The sequence below is a fragment of the Carcharhinus amblyrhynchos genome, chromosome 24, assembly GCF_965287045.1.
Source record: "Carcharhinus amblyrhynchos chromosome 24, sCarAmb.v2.hapA, whole genome shotgun sequence".
Taxonomy (NCBI): Eukaryota; Metazoa; Chordata; class Chondrichthyes; order Carcharhiniformes; family Carcharhinidae; genus Carcharhinus; species Carcharhinus amblyrhynchos.
Genome location: NC_137347.1, coordinates 41,038,740 through 41,062,060, shown reverse-complemented (window position 1 = coordinate 41,062,060; position 23,321 = coordinate 41,038,740). Strand labels below are relative to the sequence as shown.

The window sequence follows — 23,321 nt, the reverse complement described above, 5'->3', positions numbered from 1 at the left end:
GCCAGGAATCGAACCTGGATCCCTGGTGCTGTGAGGCAGCAATGCTAACCACTGTGCCACTGTGCTGCTCACAATTGCAAGCTTTAGCGATTACATGGTTAGGCTAATTATGTCATTAATAACAGGTGAAGGTCATTGGCTCAACCTCTAAAAGAGTATAAATGGACACAGCTGAAGCAGTTGGGAACCATAGGGAGTTTGTAACTCTGCTGAGTTGTATGTGGAATAAACTTGCAGAAGGTAAAAGACATGCTGCAGTCTTGTTCCTTCAAAATGTACTTTGATTGCACTCAACACTCCTGCCATAAAGAGCCACTTCAACCAACTGAGACACATTGTGAATTGTGGAATTCATTTTTCCTGTGTCAGTCTCACGTCACGTGAATGCTGCCACCTGCACATAGAAAGGGCTTACTGAGCAATTGCTTTAATTTGTCTGATATTTGTAACTCTGTCAGGATTGGCACTCCCAGATCTATATCGACAGACCTACTAATCTGTGCATCTGCTTCCTCCAATCCTTTTGTCCAAGTCTCCACTCTCTTTCTGGAAGGGTGTACGAGATTAATGTTGTCTTGACCAGTCTAATCCCAGTGACCAATTATGTCGCTTCACTTTATCAGATCTCGGGGTCACACTGCCGAGCACCGCTGACAGAAATCATATTTTCTGTGATTTGTAATTGCCATTATCCTGTTCCTTGTTCTCTCCTTGGTTTCAATCTCTGCCTGGATCTGCTCTTTGAGACTTGATTCTATAGAAGCAGCACCACGAGAGACTGGGCAGGGTGTAGAAATTTTCAAGTGACCTTGTTGCTGTCAGGTTGACAAACCTTTGTGTAACACGTGGCAAAACTAAACTCTCAATATCGAAAAGTAGGGCAGCACTTCAAGTCGGACAGCAGCATTTGATTATATAAATCTGCTAACCATAGCAATTCTTAAATATAACTGTCTGAAAACAGGAAACAGCTGGCAGCAAAACATAGAAATGTAGAAGATAGGAGCAGGAAGAGGCTATTTGGCCCTTCGAGTCTGTTCCGCCGTTCATCACGATCGTGGCTGATCATCCAACTCAATAGCCTAATCGTGGTTTTTCTCCCTTGATTCCCGTGATCCCATTCACCCCAAGTGCTATATCCAGCCGCCTCTTGAATATATTCAATGTTTTGGCACCAACTACTTGCTGTGGTAATGAGTTCCACAGGCTCAGCAGTCTTTGGGTGGAGAAATGTCTCCTCATCTCCGTCCTAAATGGTCCTGAATCCTCAGACTGTGATTTCTGGTTCTGGATTCCCCCACCAAGGGGAACATCCTCCCTGCATCTACCCTGACCTGGTAGAAGTTTATAAGTCTCTGAGATTTGTCTGAACTCCAGCGAAAGCAATCCTAACCTAGTCAATCTCTCCTCGTACATCAGTCCTGCCAACCCCGGAATCAGCCTGGTAAACCTAAAAGCTCCACCTCCTTGTATTTAATAGAATAATGCTGGACTACAGTACTTCCTGTTTTGAGGCAGGAATCCACTTCATGGAATGGTGATGTACTAAATGTAATTAATGCTTTTATTTACTTATCATGTCACTTTGACTCAATACTCAGAACACCTTATGATAAGCAACTCTTTTGCTGGCTTATGGTATTGATTTGATCATTTTCCCACCTGAATTTATGATATATATATATACATTTTAAAAATCTAGATTCTCTTCCTTTCAAAAACTTGCTTATTCCCTTCATTTCGTCTTGCTTTGCTGCAGAACACATTTGCCCTTGTCCCACCCAAGCGCAACGCATCAATGGGCGCGATCCCCAAACAACAGCAAACAAAACTGAAGGTTTGACAGGGGGAGGATTGAGTGATCTACAAATTGCTTCACCTTCAGCCACTATCATTTTGTAGGGCATCTCTAAGGATCTCCAATATGTGATTGCGATGGGATCATAAGCTCTGTCCTCATTAAACTGCAAGTTGCATCTTCATTGTTCTCTCTTGGATACTGTTTTACTCTTAGATTTCCCTTTGTATTTGGCTATTGCTGCTCTATGTGTGTTTAGCAACACATTCAGACTGAAAGTGTCTGGTGATACTCAGATAGAACGCCCTATAGTATTTCATCACGTGAAAAATCTGGTGGTATAGCCAGCCTCCTGATAAAATGGTCACAGATTTACAGACAGTAAATCAGATTCAAAATAATGCATGTATGTTTAACTCCAGATTGTGTGAGGCTCTCAAATGGTTTTGGACTCCGACGACTTGTGAAAATCATGGAATCGTAGAATCCTTCCGGTGCAGACGAGACCATTCGGCCCATTGAGTCTGCACTGACTCTCTGACAGAGTATCTTATCCCGGCCCTCCACCCCACCCTATTCCCTGTAACCCCACATATTTCCCATAATCCGCCTAACCTACACATCTTGGGACATTAAGAGGCAATTTAGCATGGCCAGTCCGACCAATCTGCATATCTTTGGACTGTGGGAGGAACCCACAGCCCCTGGAGGAAGTCCACACAGATACAGGGAGAATGAGCAAACTCCACACAGACAGTGACCCGAGGCTGGAATCGAACCAGGGTCCCTGATGCTGTGAGACAGCATGCTAACCACTGTGCCACCTTGCTGCTGTCAAGTATCAAACCAAGAAGAAATGCCCACACTTCTCTATAGCTTTGACAGATTCTACTGCATATAAAATCCCTTTTTCTGCCTTCAGCTTCTGAATAACACTTGCTGCTCAGTGGATGGGTCACACATTTATAGAGTTATTCACAATATCAGGATGTCCCGAAGCATTTTATAGCCAATGAATCATATAATGCAATCACTGTTATCACACCAGAAATGTGACAACCAGCGCGCACATATGGCCACATTCAGCAGCAAGCTATTTTTAGATGGTGTTGGTTGAGGGATAATATTGTCCATGACAATGGGGACAATTCCCCTAACCTTAGAAATAATGGGGTCTTTTACACCCACCTAGAGGGCAGACATTGGTTAAAAGTCTCATCGAAAGACACTGCGACACTCCCTTAATGCTGCCGTTATGATAAAGTCCAGGTGTGGGGCTGGAACCCACAGCCTCCTGACTCAGTGGCGAGACAGTTACCCACTCAGGCACACCTGACTCAGGTTATCTGGTATCTCTTGTAAATCTGCATAGCCTCCCAGTAGAAAGAAAGTTGTGCATTTCCTCAGCACCTTTTCATGATCTCAGAATATTCCAAACATTTTACAGCCAATTAAAAACTTTTGAAGTGTTCTCGCCATTGTAATGTGGGTAAAACCTTGTATGCGTGTGTATGTAGGCATGCATAATGCAGGTAAAAGTGTGTTGATGTGTAATGTGTGGTTCCTATTTTCAAGAAAGGGAACAGGGATGGCCCGGGAAATTACCGACCGGTGAGTCTGACCTCAGTGGTTGGTAAGTTGATGGAGAGGATACTGAGGGACAGGATTTATGAGCATTTAGAGAAGTTTAGAATGATCAGAAATAGTCAGCATGGCTTTGTCAAGGGCAGGTCGTGCCTTACGAGCCTAGTTGAGTTCTTTGAAAATGTGACTGAACACATTAACAAAGGAAGAGCGGTGGATGTGGTTTACATGGACTTCAGCAAGGCGTTTGACAAGGTCCCCCATGCAAGACTTCTTGAAAAGGTGCGAGGGCATGGGATCCAAGGGGCTGTAGCCTTGTGGATCCAGAACTGGCTTGCCTGCAGAAGGCAGAGAGTGGTTGTGGATGGGTCTTTTTCTGCATGGAGGTCGGTCACCAGTGGAGTGCCCTAGGGATCTGTTCTAGGACCCTTGCTGTTTGTCATTTTCATAAATGACCTGGATGAGGAAGTGGAGGGATGGGTTTGTAAGTTTGCTGACGACTCAAAGGTTGGTGGTGTAGTGGATAGTCTGGAGGGATGTCAGAAGTTGCAGCGAGACATAGATAGGATGCAAGACTGGACAGAGAAGTGGCAGATGGACTTCAACACGGGTAAATGTGTAGTGGTCCATTTTGGCAGGTCCAATGGGATGAAGGAGTACAATATCAAGGGTAGGACTCTTAGCAGTGTTGAGGAGCAGAAGGACCTTGGGGTTCCGGGTCCAGGTCTTTAGGACTCTTAAATCGGCCTTGCAGGTGGAGGATGTGGTCAAGAAGGCGTATGGTGTGCTAGCCTTCATTAATCGAGGGATTGAATTTAGGAGTCGGGAGGTAATGCTGCAACTTTATAAGATCCTTGTCAGACCCCACTTGGAGTACTGTGCGCAGTTCTGGTCGCCTCACTACAGAGGGATCCACTATCAGAAGGATGTGGAAGCTATTGAGAGAGTGCAGAGGAGATTTACAAGGATGTTGCCTGGATTGGGAGGCATGCCTTATGAAGATAGGTTGAGGGAGCTAGGTCTCTTCTCCCTGGAGAGACGAAGATTGAGAGGTGACCTGATAGAGGTTTATAAAATGTTGAGAGGTATAGATAGGGTGGATTCTCAGAGGCTATTTCCCAGGGCTGAAATGGTTGCTACAAGAGGACACAGGTTTAAGGTGCCGGGGAGCAGGTACAGAGGAGATGTTAGGGGTAAGTTTTTCACTCAGAGGGTGAGTGAGTGAATCGGCTGCCGTCGGTGGTGGTAGAGGCAAACTCGCTAGGGTCTTTGAAGAGACTTCTGGATGAGTACATGGGATTTAATGGGATTGAAAGTTATAGATAGGCCTGGTAGGTATTGATATGCTCGGCGCAACTTGTGGGCCGAAGGTCCTGTTTGAGCTGTAGTGTTCTATGTAGTGTAAGCTAGAGTGTGTGTGTGCATATGTGTGTAATGTAGGTCAAAGTGTGTTCATGTGTAATGTAGGTCAAAGTATGTTCATGTGTATTGTTATGGTTCAGGTCAGAAACTCCAAAGTCATAAGTTTTGCATCTTGAATTTGGCTAGGATAAACATGATAGGTTCCACTTCAGGTATGATTCAGAAGAGCCACTCGGGAACTTTTATCAAGCAAAGTTTATTTAAGAATGTAGTTAACACGTATAGTACGAAAACTAGAAAAAGACTTTTATCAACTATAAATAAGAAACAAATCAATCACTATAATGTATAACCCTTAATGAATATATCTTGTGTGCTCCAATCAAACCAAAACCTTCCATAGATAAAACTCTTTAAACAAGTTCAACACAGCAAAGTCTAATGCTCATGTGATACTAGAATTGAGTCCTTTCATTGGAGAATTGAAAACTTTCAGTCTTGTAAGTTTCAGTAGTGCTCTTGGCGCACACACAACAGCTTGAAGTCAGAACAGCTTCCCAGAATGCTGTTCTGGGATTCTGGTCAAGCCACCAACAGCAGACTTGCTACTTAAGAAAAGCAAGTTGTTGCTTTCAGATCAACAGAATTTCCAAAACCAGGGGGAGAGAGAGAGAGACTTTTCAGCTTGATGCCCCTTCTAAAACTCCAACCGCAGCCAAACAGAAAATAAAACCATAAGCACATTGGAAAGGAAAACAAAAACTGTCCAAAAACACATGACAGTCCTCCTAGCAATGCAGGATTGTAAAATAATCCAGAGTTAAATAAACACATCCTTGTTTAAGCATCAGTAAAAGCACATCTCCAGTCAAGTGGCAACAAAAGACATCAGCTGCGGCTGTGAGCCAAGAAACACGGAAGCTGTGACAGCTGCAGAGATCACGATTCTTAAGAAAAACCTTTCTTAAAGGTACACTAACATCTCAATATGTAGCTATAGTGTGTGTGTGTGTGAAAGTATGTGCATGTGTCACGTAGGTAATGTGTGTGTGTGTGATGTAGGTGAAAGTGTGTGTGTGTTTGTGTTTGCATGTGCATTGTAGGTGTAAGCGCATGTGTGCATATTGTAGGTGCAGTGTGTGTGTTTGCATGTCTATTGTAGGTGAAAGTGTGTTTGTGTGTAATGTAGGTAATAGTGTATAACGTTGGTAAAATAATATTTGTGTGTGGCTAATTTTGGTATAATGTGTGTGTAATGTAGGCACAGTGTGTGCGTTTGCATGTAAGGCAGGTGAAAGTGTGTGTATGTGTTTGTAAAATTGTAGGTGAAAGTGCATGTGTGTGTAATGTAGGGAATAGAGTATAATGTAGGTAAAAGTGTGTGTGTGTGCTGTCTAGGTATATAAAAATATAAAGTGTGTGCATTTGTGGCACTGTACTGCAATGGTGCACTCAACAGCATGTTTGGATATTTTGCTGTAGGTGTTTGGAGGTCTACAGTGTGAGCTTTAGAGAATTAAGAATTGCCCCATCCACTCCTTTACTCCCCACCCCCAATAAAATTCCCTATTTCTTTATTGACCGGCTCATTTGACTCTGGGCTGCGTTGGTGACCTTCAGCTGAACCTGAGCATGAGTGTTTGGAATTGGTAGAGCGATTGATGTGATTATTCGTGGCTGTTGCTGCTGGGGTTTGACATTAATGATATTGACTAAATTGACAAATGGGATCTAACTAAGCAGCACAATGTTCTTGAGAAGTATTTTGCCCTCACACAGAAGGTAAAAAATGTCGTTAGCTAATGCCGCCGGCACGTTAGGTGTTTCAGGCGTTTTCTATCTCAATGTACTCAGCTACTCTAAAATTCAAATTAGACCTTCGAGGATGTTTCTTGGGGGTTCCTTGAAGACTTAGAACTGATGGTTAATAATGCAGTGATAACATTTACGATTCTTCAATGCACTAATGTGTGAATTCCACGAATTATTAAGTGTGACCTAGAAAATGATTCTCTCTAATGTGTGCTCCAGATTTTGATGTGGAGCCTACTCAAAATTCCAGCAGTGACGTCAGTAGTGTGCACACAGAGACCACTTTTAAACAGAAACAAGCAATCAGGTTTCACTTGAACTTTGAGGTAACTGCTTTTGCATTGAGCTGAGGAATCTGATTAACACATTCACTGTAAAATGATTGAACAGCTGCAGTGCTCAGTATTTGTGACTGAAAACATTGCTCTTTCACAACAAGGAAGTGCAATTCCATTTTGACACAAAGGAAAATGTTTGCAAGACGATAACAGAAGATTATTGAATGGGTGCCATCGTTCTCTGGTAGAGCGGGCAAAGCACATGGAGTTTAAAGCATGCCTCTGCCTAACACGATGGCACAGTGGTTAGCCCTGCTGCCTCACAGCACCAGGGATCTGGGTTCAATATCGGTTACTGTCATAAGAACATAAGAAATAGGAGCAGGAGTAGGCCATCTAGCCCTTCGAGGTGTGGAGTTTGCACACTCTCCCCAGGGGTCTACGTGGGTTTCCTCTGGGTGCTGCAGTTTCCTCCCACAGTCCAAAGATGTGCAGGGTAAGTGGATTGGCCATGCTAAATTGCCCCTTAGTGTCCCAGGGTGTGTACATTAGATGGATTAGCCATGGTAAGTGCGTGGGGTTACAGGGATAAGGTGGGGAAGAGGGTCCGGGTAAGGTATTTTGTCAGAGAGTCAGTGCAGACTCGATGGGCTGAATGGCCTTTTCTGCACTGTAGAGATTCTCTCTCCCCCTGCTCACTTTGTTTGCCACCCCGTGTCCCTGATCCTACGGATAATTATTCCTCGCAACAATAACTACTCTCTATTCCTTTTAAAGTTTTTAAAAGTTTCATTTATTTATTGGTCACAAGTAGGCTTACATTAACACTGCAGTGAAGTTACTCTGAAAATCTCTGCCATTCTTGAGTTAATGTCTGGGGAGAATTGTTTGAATGGACTCGGTCAGTTTCCAGTTTGTTCCATGTGGTGTAGCAGCAATGTGACATCTTTCCTAACCCTTAATACTGATCCAGAGGAAGCAGTCTCACAACACCAGGTTAAAGTCCAACAGGTTTACTTGTTAGCACGAGCTTTCAGAGCACTGCCCCTTCATCAGGTGAGTGTGCGGTGCTCTGAAAGCTCGTGCTACCAAATAAACCTGTTGGACTTTAACCTGGTGTTGTGAGACTGCTTACTGTGCCTACCCCAGTCCAACGCTGGCAACTCCACATCGTGGCTGATCCAGAAGCAGGACGCAACTTGTATTGGACAAAGCACCCCACCCTCGCTCGATGGTTTATTCAGTAACTCTAAATCGTATCGGTTGAGTCCCGTTCTGTATCGAAGTGGTTGATCTCGGCCAGGTTGCAGTTGGACGTGCTCTGGTTTGGTTTGAGTTCCCTGAGTTAGGGAGGAAAGATTATCAAAGGTTAACATTCCTGATTGTAGTCTCACAAACCCACTGCAAATTGATACTCCGGGGAATACGGGAACAGAGTGGTCTCCTGGATTAGGTTTGATCACCTATATATATTGGAAATTATTCTCCTCGACCTTTTTCTGCAAGTTGTCCTAGGTTTTCATCTCCTTTTCAGTTCTCCTAGGACATCACCTTGGTTGGGGATGGGCCTGTACGTGTTGTGATAATGTGGAGATGCCAGCGTTGGATTGGGGTAAGCACAGTAAGAAGTCTCACAACACCAGTTTAAAGCCCAGCAGGTTTATTTAAATAAACTGTTGGACTTTAACCTGATGTTTTTAGACTTCTTACCATGCTGTGAGATACAGTCATGTGGGAAAAGTGTGACGTTACCCTTGTCTTATATTCACTCACATGTCCAAGCCTGTCAACAAAATTAAATACACTGATGATGTCCACGTGGTCAAGACAAACACACGCAGGCTCAAACATACATGTTTGATGTACTGCAGGTAACCATGGAGCTAGCTATAGCCTGGAGGAAAAATCAGCTCCTTCAGAGAGATTAAATCGGTTAGGATTATATTCATTGGAGTCTAGAAGAGTAAGAGAGGATCTCGTAGAAACTTATAAAATTCGAACAGGGTAGTTGCAGGAAGCATGTTCCTGATGGTGGGGCAGTCCAGAACTAGGGGTCATAGTTTGAGGATAAGGGGTGAACCTTTTAGAACTGAGGTGAGGAGAAATCTTTTCACCCAGAGGGTGGTCAATGAGTGGAATTCACTACCACAGAATGTAGCTGAGGCCAAAATGTGGGGCTAAAGGGATCATGAGACATGGAGGGAAGAGGGGATAGGGATATTGGATTTGATGATCAGCCATGACCAAGATGAATGGCAGAGCAGGCTCGAAGGGCCGAATGGCCTACTCCTGCTTCTAGTTTCTATGTTTCAGGTGAGAGAGCTGAAGACTGAGGGGGGGAGGTGGATGGAGTTTACAATCAATTGGAATCTGACTGATCTCGTAGCCTGGAATTGTGGGGTATTGCCTGAAATATTCTGTCCGAGATAAACTGTTCTTTGCGTTCATTGAGCTGTAAAAGGCTACGGTTAAATCCCTTGAATGAGAGCCTTGCAAAATTTACTCAAACTTTTAGTCAGTGGGTTTTTCTATCAAATTCCTACCCAACCCCCCTTCCCATGTTCAGCAACCTGGATCATCGAGTCACTGCGTAAATCAAAACCGCACTGTCTGACAGGGAGACATTTGAAAAGAAGCCTGACAGTTTTGGTAGAGATAAATAGCATCTCAATGATCAAAAAGGGCAAATCAAGAGCTCCCATTTGCTGAGTAGTTTAAAGGCTTTTCCTGCTCATTCTTGCTATCCAGAAGGTCATGTTCAGTCATAGGAGTGGAATCTCAACAGAGAGTCACAATCGGCCTCAATTGCCCGTGGTTTAGTGGACGGTCAGAGATGTGAACGTGAGCGGGAGTGTGATTGGCTGCTTGGCTCAGACCATGAGTGGGACCCGCCGCTTCCATTCGTGTCAGCTACGGTTCTCCACTTTTGAGTTACAAGGTTCGGGGTTCAAACCCTCTCCAGGACCTCAGCACAGAATTCCAGGCTGACTGTTCAGTCCAGCACTGAGGGCGTGCTGCACTGTTGGAGATGCGGTCCTGTGGATGAGAAGCTAAACTGTTTTTTTTTTGCCCTCCAAATTGGATGTAAAAGATCCCACAGACAAAGGGGGAGGGGTGTTACTCCCACTGATGATATTTATTCCTCAAAACAACAACATTATCTCGGCTTCATCATTTGGTATTTGAGGGAGTTTGCTGTGAGCAAATTGGCTGCCACATTTCATAGGCATCAACAGTACAGGAGGATTGGTCCATCAAGTCTGCACCATCAATAACCCCACCCAAGCCGTATCCCCGTAACCCCACGTATTTACCCTGCTAATCCCCCCGACACAAAGAACAGCACAGGAATAGGCCCTTCAGCCCTCCAAGCCTGCACCGACCATGTTATCCTATCTAAACCAACAGCTTATATCCCTCTATTCCCCGTCTGTTTGTGTGTCTGTTCAGATAAATCTTAAGTGTCACTATCGTATCTGCCTCAATATGGGGCAATTTTAACATGGCCAATTCACTTAACCTACACATCTTTCCAACATTTCTAATAGTGACTACACTTCAAAAAAATACTCTTTTGGCTGTGAAGTTCTGCGAGGTGGTGGTGAAAAGTGTGACGTAAAAACAAGTCTCTTTTCTCCCATTTGCATGGAAAAGCTTTCCTTGCTGTGTATTTTACTTTGTCATTGTTATCGGTCAACCTTCCGCTCTCCTGACTAATGGGGGAATGTGGGTGTTGCTCAGTTTTGATGGCAATTCTCCAATGACTTGTCTCATGGCTACTCTTCACCCATGGGTTAGAGAGTGAGTGTAGGCTCTGCGGTGACAGGCATGAGGGCCAAATACTTTAACTTCACTTCAAGACTACATGCCCATGCGCATTTACCCAGTACTAGTGAGTATCAGTCAAGAAGATAATTGCTGTGGATCTTTCCCCTGCCGGGTGTTCATGGTTTCACCCCTGCCAGGTAAACCCAAAGGGTGCCATCTTACCTGCCATTCTCACCGCTCCCACTGCAGCGATGTTGGAGAACTTGGCACCCAGACAAATCTCTGTTCACTACAGTGGGAAGGGAAAATCCCACCGGTGTGAGATGGCCATAACATTCCAGCCAGTGTGTGTGCTGACCCTCTGGAAGGACAATTTGACCCAGTGTCACTGTTCTGCCTTCTCCCCGTGACTATGCACATATTTTCCTTTTCAGTTCGTGCCCCACTTTCGTTTTGAGATCCTCCGATGGCGCTGCCTCCATCTCTAACACTGAGTAACGTGTGACATTTGAAGATGGTACAAAAACTGCTCTGGTGCATGATGCAAATTACAAAAATTATGCAAAACTGTTTCTGGCCTCAATGTAATAATGTATCATGTATCCACACTAACATTGTGGATTATTAGGGGTTTAACTGTGGTTATCCCTGCAGTGAAGAATACTGCTGAAGATTTAGCAGACTGTGCTGTAGACTAAGACGGAACAGAAACCAAGTGATTATTTTCTTGCAGTTGCTATCTGAACTTGCCAGTCAGATGTAATCATCGTTTCAGTTGAATTGCTGTGTTTGCATTGTAATCCTGAAAGAAGCATTGACTTGGGACAGATTTGCCTGTTATACACTCACTCAAACATATTCAGAAAAGTTCATGAACTTCTGGTAGCTAAATTGCAAGAAAAGGAAGGTCATTGTAGCTGAAACACTCAGGGTGTGTTTCCCTTATTTCTGTGGCTTCATGTTCAATTCTACCCCCTTTTCATACAAACCCTTTTGCCATTTGTAATGAAAGACCTTTTTTTTTTCACCCTGTAGGTTTTGGCAGTTAGAAGAGGGCCAACCTGTTAGTTGTAGTGTATACATAAATCTCTCCGGAATGTGCCAGCAGGCATTTTCCAACATACCGTGTGTGTATAAACAGCTATTACAGTGTCTGTGCCTCAAGCTCATTTCAGGACAAGGTTTGTTATGAGCACTGGAGGAGGCTTGCCTGGATTATTATTGTTTCCAAAAGTTGACAGAAGAGTGAAAGCTGTGGTGTCCGTCCATCGATGCGCTCGTTCCTGCTCTGTGTCTTGATTCTCCCTTCAAGGCTTCATCCGTGAGGTAGCAGGGCACTTGACTGGTATGTTCTCTCTTTTATTGTTGTGCATTGTGGTTTTATTTTGTGCCACCAGTACTTGGCATGGTGGTTTTTAATGCGAGCATTGCTTGCCAAGACTGGCAGTGTGGTAAATCATTGTATCTTTGTTGAACATCAGCGGCGCATGACTTTGAATTGTGCTGCTTTAGTTGAGAATATCTCACAACACCCTCGGAATATACTCACCGATTTTGTGCACTCTGCCTATTTCTGTAATTGGATCTGAGGCTCCTTCTTGTTCTCTGCTGCTATCTGTTTTGTGGACTGTTGGACTCATTCCCAATGCCCTCATAATAAAAGGCAAACACACAAGAAGAAAGCTGTTGCCAAACTTTGCAAATGTTGTCCTTGATGTTCTGTGCTTTAAACTTCTACGACTCAATGAGAAAGTTAAGCCCACAATGCTGGGGAATCTTCACAATATTTCCTAAAGTAAACTTGGAAATAAGTGCACAAGGGAAATGATCTTCTTTGTTATCATTCAAGTTTTCCTTCTAATATGTTTATGTTGCTGAACCCAGAAATTCCTCCATGTTATTTACACTAAAGTTCACATTAGTTTCAATGCTACTCTTGGCTGAGGAGAACTTGTGGCTAAATTTCCTGCGGAGTTCATTCATCATTGAAACTTTCAGAGTGCCATAAAATGCAACGGTTGGCTGGATGGTCCAGGGGTACGATTCTCCTGGGATACGATTCTCCTTAGGGCGCAATATTAGAATGTGAGAGGGCCTGGGTTCAAATCCCAAGTGAGCCCAGTGCAAATCTTAGGGGGCGGCACAGTGATTAGCACTGCTGCCTCACAGCGCAGGGACCAGGGTTCAGTTCCAGCCTTGGGTCAGTGTCTGTGTGGAGTTTGTACATTCCACCTGGGTCTGCGCAGGTTCCCTCTGGGTGCTCCAGTTTCCCTCCTAAAGTCCAAACATGTACAGGTTTGGTGGATTGGCCTTGCTAAATTTCCCCTGAGTGTCAGAGGGACTAGCTGGGGTAAATATGGGAGTTACAGAGATAGGGCCTGGGTGGGATTATTGACGGCTCGATGGGCTGAATGGCCTGCTTCTGCACTGTAGGATTCTGTGATTTTTCTATGATACTTGGAAGCTCATAATTTACTTATTTTGTTAACTTATCTTTAAATCTCTTTATATGTTGTGGGTAGAATTTAGTTTCAGTGGCTTGGACCCCAGCGAGGGCCTTGTGTCACCTCTTTTGGGAAGGCTTGCTACATTAAGTGCTAGAGAGGCACTTAAATTGGGCACCAATGGGCCTTCCCCAACAGCATGGAAATCCCACCCTCCCCGTCCCCTCCCATGGGAGCTGCCGATCTCTTCAGTGCTCAGTAGCACCACCGTGGGTAGCTGCTGGTAATGCGCCCACTCGAGGTCCAGGATCTTACAGAATGGCCCCCTTCTGTACTGTAGCCATTCAGCCCATTGTGTCTGTCGCTGAGGGCATCACAGATGAGTGATGGTGGGGGGCAGGGGGGGGGGCAGAGGTTTTGACTGTGGGCTTGCTCCTTTCTGACACTGGGTTCGGCAGTCAAGCGTTGGATGTCACTGAATGTTCCCTTCCCTCTGGAGCCCACAAGTAACCAAGCAGGATTTGCTTTGTGGGCCTTGTGCGGGGCGTGTCCCTCACCTGCCACCTGGTTAATGCTCTTCTGTGAGCATTAATTGACAAGAAATCCGATATGGGCAATGGAGAAAGGAGTACGGTGGATGTAAGGCATTAATTTTAATTTGTTGTAAAAAGCAATCAGTTGAGAGTAGCTTGCAAGCCTGGTGTGAATGGTAAATGGATGTAAATCTAAACATTTAATTATGGCACTCAGAGGGACCTTGTTTCTGCCTAAGCCTTTGATGCAGCATATCATATTATCCAGCTGCAACAGCAATTATGTTACTGGACCATTGTTTAATTTTTGCAGCTTTCTTACTGGTGGCTCTCAGCAAATTAAATTAATTAAGTGACAATCCCACAATGTGGAATGACTGCAAAATCCCTCTAGTGCCAACTCCATTTTGTGGTGTTCCCAAGGCTACTCAGAATGTTGTGGAATTGATTAATGGTGGTAACCTGAAGCAAGGTGGGAAGACTGTAGTAGCAGCACACTTTGTGCTGTTTTTCATGAAGATAGAACCAACTTGTGTAAATGCGCGGTCATTATCCAATTATTCTCTCTATGAGCAGCCTTTCCCCTGGTTTCTGTGGCTATGACTCATCTTTCATTCCCTGCAGTCTCAATATCTCCCACTTTCTATGTCTTTTAGCTTTGGTAAAGGGTCATCTGGACTCGAAACGTCAGCCTTTTTCTCTTCTTACAGATGCTGTTAGACCTGCAGAGATTTTCCAGCATTTTCTCTGTTAGTCATTATTCAATGCTGGCAGAGAATGGAGTATCTATTTTTAATAGTGAATTGAGCTGTAAGCTGCTTCAGATACAGGAGAGTAAAGTTAAAGTTTATCTATTAATCACAAGTAGGTTTACTTAACACTGCAGTGAAGTTATTGTGAAAATCCCCTAGTCACCACACTCTGGCGCCTGTTCAGGTACACTGAGGGAGAATTTAGCAAGGCCAATGCACGTCTTTTGGACTGTGGGGAGAAACTGGAGCACCCGGAGGAAACCCACACAGACATGGGGAGAACTTACAGACTCCGCACAGACAATGACCCAAGCTGGGAATCGAACTGGGTACCTGGCACTGTGAGGCAGCAGTGCTAACCATTGTGCCACTGTGCTGCCTGTAGAATCACAGAATACTACAATGCAGAAGAAGAACTTCAGCCCATCAAGTCCGCACCAATGCATGAAAGATCTTGACCTGCCCACCTAATCCTACTTGCCAGCACTTGGTCCATGGCCTTGAATGTTATGGTGTGCCAAGTACTCATCCAGGTACTTTTTAAAGGATGTGAGCATCCCGCCTCCACCACCCTTCCAGGCAGCGCATTCCAGACCCTCACCACCTTCTTGGTAAAAAAAAAGGTTTTTCTCAAATCCCCCCCTAAGCCTCCCACCCCTCACTTTTAACTTGTGTCCCTCCTAACTGACCCTTCAACTAGGGGGAACAGCTGCTCCCTATCCACCCTGTCCGTGCCCCTCATAAACCTAAACACCTCAATCAGGTCATCCCTCAGCCTTCTCTACTCCAGAGAAAATGACCCAAGCCTATCCAGCCTCTCTTTGTAACTTAAATGTTCCATCCCAGGCAGCACCCTGGTGAATCTCCTCTGCACCCCTTCCAGTGTGACCACATCCTTCCTTTAATGTGGCGATCAGAACTGCACACACTACTCCAGCTGTAGCCTCACCAAAGTTTTATACAGCTCGATTATGACCGCTCTGTTTTCGCAATCTATCCTACGATTGATAAAGGCGAGTGTGCCATATGCCTTTTTCACCACCCTATTTACCTCCCTTTCTGCCTTCAGAGATCTATGGACAAACATGTTTTCGGTATCTATTGAATTAGTGCACTGCAAACAAGACATGCTGAAAGTTAACGAGAAAATATCCCTTTTGCTTACTAAGGGGTGAATTAAAAATTTCTCGTAAACTCAGATGTGCTCACTACATTTAATCAGGGTCTTCGGGAAGACTATGAAGTTATCAGTTGAACCTTGATTCAAGAACGACATCTATCCAGGGTCTCAGGTTTCTGCAGTGGGTCTTCATGTGATAGAAAGGGCCAGTTCTCAACCTCAGATCTTAGGGCAGATGGGGCAGGATGTCCTTCCAGATCTGGAATGCTGGATTTGCTTCCATTTCTTTCCTACTCTGCCGCCGTTCTGCCTCATCATTAAGACTGTAAACAACATTGGTGAGTTGCATCCGCAGTGCCGCGCATAGATTTGGCGCCCTTACTTGAGGAAGGATGTAAATGCAATAGTGGCAGCTCAAGGAAGGTTCACCATGTTGGTTCCAGGGATGAAGCACTTGACTTATGAAGAGAGATTGAGCAGTTTAGGCCGATACTCACTGGAGTTTAGAAGAATGAGAGAGATCGAATTGAGGGAATTGACAAGGTAAATATCGAGCAGATGTTTCCCCTTGATGGACATTCTAGAATAAGAGATCATAGTTTTAGAATAAGGAATTGGCAGATTTGAAAGACAGCCATCATGCATTTCCAACAGGTAAGCTGAGTGCTTAGGTTGGATTGAATTTGAATGCTGGCAGGATTAGTTTATTTAACCTGGTTTTGCAAGAATACTAAAGCAGGATAATTTCAGGTAAATCCTCTCTTGACCTTGTTTAACAGTTTGCATTACTGCCCAAGAAGTGGAGTTGATAGAAGTGTATTCTTGAGGTGTGTCCATATACGTTGATGACAAAATACTTGTCTGTGAAGACTGTCTCCTAGAAAATGGGCTACAAAACTCTGTGACTGTATGAGAAGTCCTTAATCAATTCAGCATAAAATGTGAGAGTGCTCATCGTGACATCCAGCAGATGATGGAGCAAAAATTGATTTTCGGGTATGTTTGTTTTTCTTCCCCCTCCAGTGGTCATCTCAAAGACTCTGTCTACTCCGCCGGAGGTAAACCCAGAGAAACATAACATGCAGACCTCGGTGGAGGTCATCTCGGAGCAGCTTCCTGTCCAGCGTGGCCGCAAACCCGGGAGAAAGAAGAGCCGCATGGGACAGACAACCTGTGTACACAAGTCCGAAATACAGCATCCCATTCCGTCATCCACCAAGCCAGTGGAACCATTAAAAATCCCAAAGAAGAGAGGGCCAAAGCCTGGGAGCAAGGTAGCTCATTCCCCGAGTGGCAGCTGGCCTGCCAAACCTACCCTTTCATTTAACATGGGTGAATAGTTGGCATTTTTTTTTAAGCATGTAGTTAGGGTTGCCAACTGTCCCCTTCCTGCTGCTGTGCCAGGATTGTTATACTCTTCGTGCTAGGTAACCTCAGAGCGTGAATTGTGAGATTTACAGATGGGAAATGAAAGTGGTGTTGAACAACGGAAAATGTCTCCCATCATTGTGCAATTATTACCCAAGAATCGCTATTTGATTTAATTTAATTTGATTTATTATTGTCACATGTATTATCATACAGTGAAAAATATTGTTTATTGCACGCTATACAGATAAAGCATACTGTTCACAGAGAAGGAAATGAGAGGGTGCAGAATGTAGTGTTACAGCCATAGCTAGGATGTAGAGAAACATAAACTTAATGCAAGGTAAGTCCATTCAGAAGTCTGATGGCAGCAGAGAAGAAGCTGTTCTTGAATCGGTCGGTACATGACCTCAGCTTTTTGTACCTTTTTCCCGACGGAAGGAGATGGAAGAGAGTCCTTAATTATGCTGGCTGCTTTGCCGAGGCAGCGGGAAGTGTAGACAGAGTCAATGGATGGGAGGCTGGTTTGTGTGATAGACTTTGTAGTTTGTTGGGGTCTTAGGCAGAGCAGGAGTCGTACCAAGCTGTGATATAACCAGAAAGAACGAAGGAGGCTTGGCTCTTGTAGCAACTCTCATCTGGGCAAAAAATTGCAAGAAGTAAAAAATCTCTAACCATTATTTAGAATGCATTCTGTTTTGAATATTCAATGTCCTATATTTTTAAGTTTGTGTGCATTTATAGTATTGCTAAATTTCAGCACCTCAAAGGATTGCCAGAAAAGTTATTGAATAATTTTCTGTGAATTGAGCTCCTGTAGTTTGGGTAGGTTTTTTTACTAGTTGTGAGACAATTCTCCAAGTTAATGAATCCCTGACAACCACAATTTTGTTTTCTTTTGTAGCGGAAACCTCGTACCCTACAGAATCCTGTGCCAACCTCCCCTACCTCTAGCACTCCAGAGCCAGACACTAGCACAGTTCCTCAAGATGCAGCCACTATCCCTAGAACAGCCATCATGCAGTCTCCAACAGGTAAGCTGAGTTGGATTGAATCTGAATGCCGGAAGTACAGTTCGTTTAACTTAATTCTTCATGAATACTAAAGCAACTCGTTTCAGACAAATCCTCTTTTGACCTTGCATAACATCTTGCATTACTGCACAAGAGGTCTGGTTGATAATAGTGTACTCTTGAGGTGTCTCTATGTATATTGGTGACAAAGTGCTTGCTGTGAAGACTATCTCCTAGAAACATAGAAAATAGGAGCAAGAGCAGGCCATTTGGCCCTTTGAGCCTGCTCCATCTTTCAACGTGATCTCAACACCACACCCCAGTGCTCTCCCCATATCCCTTCACACATTTAAAGAATGGCGCCCCAATTTTACCACCCTGTCTACCAAGAAAATCAAAGTGGGCGAGGGGCAGGCAATAGGAAGGTCCATTGATCTCGGGCGGGATTTTACAATTTCAAGACAAGAGAGGTAGTAAAGTCCACTTGCCTTACAAAATCCACCAGTTTCCTCGTCGAATAAATCAGTGACTTGGCCTCCCTCTCCTTCTGTGATAGAGAATTGCACAGATTCACTAATCTCTGAGTGAAGAAGTTTCTCCTCATCTCAGTCCTAAATGGCCTAACCCATATCCTGAGACTGTACCCTCTTGTCCTAGGCACTGTCCCACCCCAGACAGAGGAAACAATATCCCTTCATCCAGTCTGTCCAGCCCTGTCAGAATGTTAAATGTTTCAATTAGAAACCCTCTCATTCTCCTAAATTCCAGTGAATACAGGTTCAGTTAACCCAATCTTTCCTTGTACAATGATTCTGCCATTCCAGGAATCAGTCTGGTGAACCTTTGCTGAACTCTCTTTATAGCAAGTTTATCCTTTCTTAGTTAAGGAGATCTGAACTGCACACACAATGCTACAGTTGTGGCCTCACCACAAGACATAGGAGCAGAATTAGGCCACTCAGCCCATTGAGTGTGCTCCGCCTTCAATCATGGCTGATATTTTTCTCATCCCCATTCTCCTGTCTTTTCCCCATAACCCCTGATCCCCTTAGTGGGGTGGGTAAGTGGAGCTGAGTCCATGAAAAGATCAGCTGTGATCTTATTGAATGGTAGAGCAGACTCGAGGGGCCAGATGGCCTACTCCTGTTCGTAGTTCTTACGTTCCAATCAAGAACCTATCTCTCTCTGTCTTAAAGACAAGGATACCAAGGCTCTGCACAGCTGCAGAAAGACACCCTTGTTCCTGTACTCAACCCCTGCTGCAGTGAAGGCCAATGTACCATTCCTGCCATCTTGCTTGAAAGGTGTCTAGTGTTTGTTACTTCTGCGTGACAACTTGGGAATGTAATTATCTATCTTCTGTATGTTTTGTGTATGTTTAGTCTGTGTTTACTTGAACAAAAACGGCAATGCAGGACCACACCTGGACAGGAAAAAGGTGCAGCAACTTCCAGATCACTTTGGACCCGCTCGGGCTTCAGTTGTCTTGCAACAGGCTGTCCAAGCCTGCATAGACTGTGCGTACAATCAGAAGATGGTTTTCTCCTTCCTGAAGCAGGGGCATGGTGGAGAGGTGATATCTGGTATGTGAACAACACATCAGGCTTACACATGTTGCCCTTGCCAATGCTGTTTTCAGTGGTTAATATTTTGTCTGTGGACTCAGTCTGAAAGTTCCTATGTTCGTAACCCAGGGTTTAAAAGACTAAATAGTTGCAGTTCTTTAATCCAAAGAGCACAACTTTAAAATGAACATGTTAATTGATAGTGAATTATTTAGACATTTTGAAAACGTTTAGTTATTTCTGACGAACTGGATGTACCCCACAAGAACTCAATTACACGGGGTTGGCACGGTGGCGCAGTGGCCACCAGACAGTAGTTAGCACTGCTACCTCACAGCACCAGAGATCCGGGTTCGATTCCTGACTTGGGTCACTGCCTGTGTGGAGTTTGCACATTCTCCTCGTGTCTGCGTGGGTTTCTTCCCGGTGCACTGGTTTTCTCCCACAGTCAAAGATGTGCAGGTTAGGCTGATGCCATGCTAAGTTGACCTGAGTGACAGGGGGATGAGCAGGGTAATCATGTGGAATTACGGGAATAGGGCCTGGGCGGGATAGTGGACATTGCAGACTCGTTGGGCCGAATGTATGTTGGGATTCTCTGATTATGACCAGTAACCAATGCACTGTGTTGTTCTCTTCTTCAATGAGATTCTTTTCATTTTTCCTTTGTTCTATTTCTTAGCCTCATTTGACCGTGAGCAACATACTTTAAACCTGCCAGCGGTAAACAGTGTTGTGTACGCCCTGCGCTTTCTGGAGAAGTTATGCCGGAGCCTGCGATGTGACAACCTCTTTGGGAATCAGCCTTTCAGTCAGATCAATGCAGCCAATCACATGACTGAATATGGGAGGGACCGGTTCATGTCAGGTACCGTTACAACCTGGAAGAAGGATATTTTGGGAATTTTTGATTGAAGTTTCTACCTGAAGATTTTTGTGAAAATGTTGCAAATTTGCACGGTGTAATATTTTCTTGACAAAAATCAGTAACATTTTGCAAGACTCTTTTCAATCAATCACTATTAAATATTACAAGGGAAACAAAGTTTTAAAGTTTATTTATTAGTGTCATAGGTAGGCTTACGAAGGTTGGCATGGTGGCACAGTGGTTTTCACTGCTGCCTCACAGCGCCAGGGACCCAGGTTCGATTCCTGCCTTGGTTTACTGTCTGTGTGGAGTCTGCACATTCTCCCCATGTCTGCGTGGGTTTCCTCCGGGTGCTTCAGTTTTGTCCCACAGTACAAAAATGTATGGGTTAGGTGAATTGGCCATGATAAATTGCCCCTGAGTGTCAGGGGGACTAGCTCGGATAAATGCATGGGGTTATGGGGATAGGGCCTGGGTGGAATTGTGGTTGGTGCAGACTCAATGGGGTAAATGGCCTCTTTCTGCACTGTAGATTCTATGATTCTACATAAACACTGGAATGAAGTTATTATGAAAATCCCATAGTCGCCACACTCCGGCACCTGTTCGGGTACACTGAATGTAGCATGGCTAATGAATTGATTTATTATTGTCACATATATTAACATACAGTGAAAAGTATTGTTTCTTGCATGATGTACGGACAAAGCATACCGCTCATAGAGAGGAAAGGAGAGAGTGCAGAATGTAGTGTGACAGTCATAGCTAAGGTGTAGAGAAAGATCAACTTAGTGTGAGGTAGGTCCATTCAAAAGTCTGATGGCAGCAGGGAAGAAACTTCTTGAGTTAGTTGGTACGTGTCCTCAGACTTTTGAATCTTTTTCCCCGATGGAAGAGGGAATGCCCGAGATGCCTGAGGTCCTTAATCATGTTGGCTGCTTTTCTGAGGCAATGGGAAGGATAGGCAAGTCAATGGATGGGAGGCTGGTTTGTGTGATGGATTGGACTACATTCACGACCCTTTGTAGTTCCTGGCAGTTTTGGGCAGAGCACGAGCCATACCAAGCTGTGATACAAGCAGAAAGAATGCCTTCTGTGGTGCACCTGACCAACGCATCTATTGGAGTGAGAGAGGAAACTGAAGCACCCGGAGGAAAGCCACGCAGACATGGGGAGAACATGCAGAACACAGAGGAGCTGTTGCGGCTATTGTGATTCAATGGCCAGAATTTTCCCACCCCTCTGCCACAGGCATTGGAGTGGGCGAGGTGTGGAACTTGGAAACGTCTGTTGACCTTGGGCAGGATTTTATGGTTTCAAGACAAGCAAGGCTGTGAAATCCTGCCCAATATTTCAGTAGCGTTGACTGTAACAGTAGAATAGTGGGTTTTGAGATTCCAGTAGTGCTGACTTTAGCAGGTGAACGGTCAGTTTTGAGATTTCGGTGTTCTACAGTTTGGCAGAAAAGCTTCCCTGTTTCCATTTCAGCTAACTTGGCTTATTTCAGTTATCAGAGAGAGAGAGACAGGGATGGAGATATTACTGGGGTGCTGCCCGTGGCTGGCTGGCTTTTTGCCTTCTATGTCACACCTGTTCTAGCAACCTGGCATTGATACACACACACACACACACACACACACACACACACGCGCGCGCGCACACATCCCAAATTCAATAGTGCAATAAGTGCTGGCCCAGCCAGCGATGCCCACGTTGCTGAATAGGAGACTTCCCAGTGAGCAGGATCTCAGGGTAGAGAGGCCACAATAAAACCAGTGTAACACCTATCAGCAAATTGTGGGTTGGAAGATTTTGAGGTAGGAGACATCCGACCAGCAGAAAAGAAAAAAATGAGCAAATATGATAACAGCTTTGCATTGTCCATCTTTCACCAGCAAAAAATGAATCGGAGGAGGGAGTTGTTCAGGGACCAGGAAGAGGAACAAAAAGGTATACACAAGATTCCCCACCGTTCAGCGCACCTCTATCACCCAAACTACCGAAAGCTGACCGACACCCTTCGGAAGGTAAGACCTTTTCTGACTTCACTGGTTTAGGAAATTGATCTAATCTGTTTTGAGCCCAGAGTGATAATGTTCTACACGTGTTCATGAAGCTCATTCTTGACGCCTGATCCACTTTTTCCAGCTGAAACCTTTATACTGGACGACGGACATCCAGGCCCCACGGAACACCGGCTAGATCCCATGGATTCTGCCCTTAATTCTGTAAATTCATGCAGCCCTCCAAGTAGGAGTTCCAGGGAGTTCTGGGCTTATCGTTCTCTGCACCATTCAGCAAGCCTAACACAAAATAACATGGGGACCTTGAGACAACTTTCAGGAGGTAAGCTCCAAGCTGTTCATCTCCAGTATTTCCAGGTCTCCTTCCTATGCTTTCTTATCATGTCTAGCTTTTGTCAGAATGTTTTGTCGACTTCATATTTACCAGTCTACATTACCTCAGCTGTACATAAGACCTAGGAGCAGGAGTAGGCCATCTGATCCCTCGAGCCTGCTCCGCTATTCTATAAGATCGCGGCTAATTTTTTCATGGATTCAGCTCCACTTACGCGCCTGCTCACCATAACCCCTAATTCCTTTATAGTTTAAAAATTTACCTATCCTTGCCTTAAAAACATTCAATGAGGTAGCCTCAATTGCTTCATTGGGCTCGGAATTCCACAGATTCACAACCTTTGGGTGAAGAAGTTCCTCCTCAACTCGGTCCTAAATCTGCTCCCCCTTATTTTGAGGCCATGCCCCCTAGTTCTAGTTTCACCCCCCAGTGGAAACAACTTCCCTGCTTCCATCTTCTCAATTCCCACCATAATCTTATATGTTTCTATAAGATCTTCCCTCATTCTCCTAAGTCCAGTGAGTATAGTTCCATTTGACTCAGTCTCTCCTCATAAGACAACCCTCTCAACTCTGGAATCAACCTAGTGAAACCCCTTATCAACCTAGTGCTCCTATCAAACTTTAGCTGACAAATTTTTACACTGGAATAGATTCTTAGCGACACTGGTATGCAATACTTATCAAACTGTTTCTTTG

At 44.5% G+C, this 23,321-nt stretch overlaps 1 protein-coding gene across 1 annotated transcript in view; it reads left to right on the top strand.

The window, feature by feature from the left end:
* The window catches only part of LOC145357724 (polycomb protein SCMH1-like), a 172,008-nt gene that overhangs the window by 136,802 nt on the left and 11,885 nt on the right, over nucleotides 1-23,321 (top strand). Inside the window, exons 9-14 of the mRNA XM_080211148.1 lie at nucleotides 16,475-16,725; nucleotides 17,724-17,853; nucleotides 19,215-19,415; nucleotides 20,080-20,265; nucleotides 22,161-22,292; nucleotides 22,414-22,611. Of these exons, the coding sequence (XP_080067274.1) occupies nucleotides 16,475-16,725; nucleotides 17,724-17,853; nucleotides 19,215-19,415; nucleotides 20,080-20,265; nucleotides 22,161-22,292; nucleotides 22,414-22,611 (1,098 nt within the window). The remainder of the gene's footprint in view (nucleotides 1-16,474; nucleotides 16,726-17,723; nucleotides 17,854-19,214; nucleotides 19,416-20,079; nucleotides 20,266-22,160; nucleotides 22,293-22,413; nucleotides 22,612-23,321) is intronic.